This window comes from Emys orbicularis, chromosome 4, assembly GCF_028017835.1.
Source record: "Emys orbicularis isolate rEmyOrb1 chromosome 4, rEmyOrb1.hap1, whole genome shotgun sequence".
Classification (NCBI taxonomy): Eukaryota; Metazoa; Chordata; order Testudines; family Emydidae; genus Emys; species Emys orbicularis.
In genome coordinates, this window is record NC_088686.1 from 117,983,045 (window position 1) to 117,987,078 (window position 4,034).

At 51.9% G+C, this 4,034-nt stretch overlaps 1 protein-coding gene across 2 annotated transcripts; it reads right to left on the reverse strand.

Moving 5' to 3' along the window:
• Window positions 1–1,234: 1,234 nt before the first annotated feature.
• On the reverse strand, window positions 1,235–3,826 carry CDKN1C (cyclin dependent kinase inhibitor 1C). Of its 2 annotated transcripts, none has more exons than XM_065402963.1 (3): window positions 3,062–3,826; window positions 2,473–2,599; window positions 1,235–1,847 (listed from the first exon to the last, which is right to left on the reverse strand). In XM_065402963.1, exons 1-2 carry the CDS (start codon window positions 3,654–3,656, stop codon window positions 2,478–2,480), a joined length of 717 nt encoding a protein of 238 aa, XP_065259035.1. In that variant the 5' UTR covers window positions 3,657–3,826; the 3' UTR covers window positions 1,235–1,847; window positions 2,473–2,477. The 2 variants fall into 2 exon arrangements, with proteins under 2 accessions (XP_065259035.1, XP_065259034.1); XM_065402962.1 differs by having other exon boundaries at window positions 1,235–1,891.
• Between the last annotated feature and the right edge of the window lie 208 nt (window positions 3,827–4,034).

The window sequence follows — 4,034 nt, forward strand, 5'->3', positions numbered from 1 at the left end:
GGAAGCACTTCCTTGCAATTAAAATGTTTTGTGTTCCAATAAAACAGGGAATCAAATACAAGCAAGTTAAGGTTTTTTTTTGTTTTTGAAGTTTACAAACATATATTGCTGGGCACAAAGCAGTTTTGCATGTGGTCTTTTGATGCACATAATACTGTGATGCCAGATAATGCAGTGTAATACTTTTAAAATATAAACTTTTCTGAACAAGAGCAGAAGGCTCCGTCTATTGTGTCAAGGATTAAGAGCTCCCTAAATGCATTGACACAGCAGAGGAGCCACTATGGTTTATCATGCCACTGATCTGTAAATAACGGGTCACTGGAAGATTTTTGAATCAGACCATTCAACTTGCAAATGGTGTGTAGGTGTGTCAAAGCTTGGCACACGCCAATGGAACCTGAAGTGCCTGACAGTGTCATCTGACAGTGTCATCCTACAGTTTCACTTTGGGCAGATTTAACTGCAGATTAAATGAGTTTAAAAAACAGTAGCCATTCAAGCTAATTTTATATGGATGGCAAGATGCTTTACAAAATAGATATTCCTCCCCACAAAGAACAAGCATGAAACAATGTTAAAAGGCATTGTATTGAACACAAATTCAGTCTTCTCCTGGATTAAATGGGCCAGAGCTTTGTCTAGACCTGTAAATTAATGCTATATCTACATGAATTATGAAAGCAAGGTTTGAGGGATTGTATCTTTTTGCTAATGTAGTATATTTTAGATTATGGGAATCAGATAATTGGTCCGTGCTAACTCCAGCAGTGGCTACAACCCTACTGTTTTAGAGAAAGTTGACAGCTAATCAATTGTGTACTACTTACAATATATGGGGGAAGAGAATTATCCCTCTAACAATCTTCACCACTAGAAAAATCTATTATGCTATGCAATATGTAAAGGATAAGGAGCAAAGTGTTTTTTAAATATTTATATTGGCTGGTGGTGTGTTGCATATTTTGGTCCTGTGATTCTTTATACTACAATCCTTATGTTCTTTGAGCACTTTACTTTACAAAGATATGGAAATTGTCCTTGGTTTCTAGTGTCCCTCTACCCCAGCAGCTATGGAGTGTGAGAATGAATGAGTTAATAGAATTGAGAGACAGTTTCAGTTCTAAGGAGTAACTAAGTTTATACAGGTGTTTTCTAACGTTTGCAAACTATGGCAGTTCCTGTCACTTGTGTTCCACTAAATGTTTCTTTAATACTAATTAACATCAATAGATTTTTGGACTCCTTTTTTTTATTTGAACTGTGGCATTATTTGCAATGGCAGTGGTACAGACCGGCTCAGGAACCATTGAAACAGATTTGTTTTTATAGCTACATTTTGTGAATGCAAAAAAAAAAAACCCTATAAAAAATAAATTTACATTTTGTAAATAAAAGCAAATATAGTGCCCTTTGGCTTAACCAAAATTAAAAAAAAAAAAAACAAGACTATTGGGTGTCAACCAACGTTATCCACATTTGACATAAATAGAAAATATAAGTTAGTATAACTCTTTTAAAAAAAGATTTGTACAAATATACATTTTTTTTGCACTGAGAGATCAGCAAAGATTAAACATTTCATATAAATGACTTTAAAGCTTTACACTTCTGGCCAGTGTACTCACATTAGGCATAATACATTTATATATAAAACGCAATACATTGCACAGTTGTAAATTAACACTGCTCCGTCGTGGCTGTAGTCAGAGCCACTCTCACTCCATGCAGTTCCTTGTGGGGGAGAAGGTGTAGGGATGCTTAGATCTTAATCCTCCTTGCTCCAGATCTCGTGCGGGTTGCCCCCTGACGAAGTGTGGGCAGAACAGCCGCTGGGCTCCGCGCCTCTAGAGACGAAGCAAAATCTCCCTTAGGTGTCATAGTGCAAAATCTGAGGAGAAAAGGCGGGGGGGGGGGGGGGGGGGGGAGGAGAGGAAAGGGAAGCAGCCATATGAATTTCGTGAACGCGCCCTGAAAGCAACCGCGACTGCTGCTTGCCCAGCAGACACAGAGCCCCCGGCGGCCACAAAGTAAGTCGGCAGACCCCGCCCCATCTCGGCGAATGCGTCAGCGAAACCAGCTCCTTCCCCGGCCTGATCTCACTCAGCACCGGGGGGGGGGCCTGCAGAGGGGGTAGGCGGCCCTGGCTCACCCCGGGAAGTGGCTTCCCTTGCGTTGGAAGAGCGGGGCAGCAGCCTGGCCGGCCCGCCCTCCAATGGGACTCGGCCCCCAGCTCCAAGCGAGAATCAGGGCCCCGCTGTTTTGTTCGCAGCGCGCACGCCCCGCGGGGAGACGTTTAATGGGTCCCCGCTTCGCGGCGCCAGGCTGGACACTGCCCTCCCCCGCCCCCGCCCAGCAGCCCCCTCCCGAGGCCCGCCCCGCAGCCGGGCAGCAGCAGCAGCCCTCCTCCTCCTGCGGCTGGGTTTTGTGACGAGGAGGCCGCTCGCTCTGGTCCCCGGGGAGGGCGCTCACCTGATTCACCGCAGCCGCTTCCGGGGAGTCTGCTCGGCGGGCACGGCGGGCGCAGAGGCGGGACACCCGCCGGGATGGTCGCAGGCAGCTTTGGCGTCCCCCAGCCTTTTCCGCTTGACAAAGAAATCTAGGGACCAAACCCAGGAGCGAGGCTTTACACACACACACACACAGGCCGCCACCCCAGCGCCACCTACCCCAGGGGCGGCCCCCGCGGGACGGGGACACGAGCGTGGGGCAGCAGCCGGGACCCGCCCTGCCCGGGCACCCGCACAACAGCACACACGGGAGAAGGCGGGCAGAGGAGGCCTGGCGGCTCTTGACTCCCCCTCTCTGCCTCGGGGGAGGGTTGCAGCTGGGTCGGGTTTGTTTACTTCGCCGGCCTGCAGCGCGCAATGTGCTGTGTAAGCGTTTCCTCGGCCGGGCGCCGAGCCCGGCCCCAGCTAGCTGCGCCGCGAGCCTTTTCGCAGAGCCAGCGATGCCCGGGGCCCTTTAAACCCCCGGGGCAGGCGGGGGCATTTAAGCGCAGAGAGCCCCGGGGGTGCGCGCCTGGGTCGTGCTTGGGGCATGCCCCAGCCCCCATCTTTACCTGTGATGTGGGCTGCGCTGAAGGGCGAGACCCTTTTGAGCGCCGCTGGCGCGCAGGGTACGGGTTTGATTGTAATCCCTGAGTGGTTGTTGAGCTGATCGGATCGGTTCTCCTGGTTGAGCCGCTCTTTACCCCCCGCGATAGTGCTTTCCAAGGCGGCCGTCTTACCCTGGGGGCTGAGGGAGGAGGACGCAGACACCACCAGCTCCTGGTGAGAGTCCCTGGGGTTAACTCCCGCAGGAGTATCCATGTCCCCCAGAGGTGGCTTGGACCTGACCAGCAGCACCGGGAAGCGGCACCTCCCGACCTGCAGTGTCTCCCGGTAGAAAGCGGGCACCGAGCCTCCCTCCACCTCTTCCCACTGCAGCCTGCCCGGGCCGTCCAGCGGGGTGTCGGTCTGGAAGTTGTAGTCCCACCGCCTCTGGTCATCCTCGCTGATCTCCCGTAGTTTGCTCTTCAGCTCGCGGCTCAGCTCTTCGTGATCCACCGGGCCAAAGAGGTTCCGGCAGACCCCCGTGCGGGCGTGCAAGGGGAAAGTCCTGCGGGCGGCCAAGCGCTCCAGAGCCGAGGCGCTGGAGAGGTGCACGTTGGACATGATGGTCCTGCTGCTGCTTTGCCCAAGGAAGGCAGGGACCCAATGCGGTGCTCCTGGGGAGAAAAGGGCTGTGATTTCCACCCGTCCCCGCTCTACGTGCAGGAAACACAACCAGCCTCGGAACCTCTGCAGTCTGCTGGTGAGCCTGGGGCTGCCTCGCTTTTAAAGCCCTCACCAAGTTAGAGCAAAACATCTATTAGCATAATAGTATTTCTCTTTAATAACACTGCTGCCATTGGTGGAGGCTCCGCTGTCCCCTTGGGTGTAATACCTCGATCTACGCTCCCCATTGGCAGAAGGAGAAACTGTGGCCGGGCGCCAAAAGTGGCAAGATCCCTGCCATTGGTAAGCAGGACCTGTCAGTCTGAGTTATATAGT

What these genes read in the sequence shown, in the direction of transcription:
- CDKN1C (XM_065402963.1), bottom strand. Translation starts at nt 3,656, where the DNA reads ATGTCCAACGTGCACCTCTCCAGCGCCTCGGCTCTGGAGCGCTTGGCC. An exon ending in CAGCGCAGCCCACATCACAG is followed by an intron (nt 2,600 to 3,061) that starts GTAAAGATGGGG and finishes TTTGGTCCCTAG; the next exon opens with ATTTCTTTGTCAAGCGGAAA.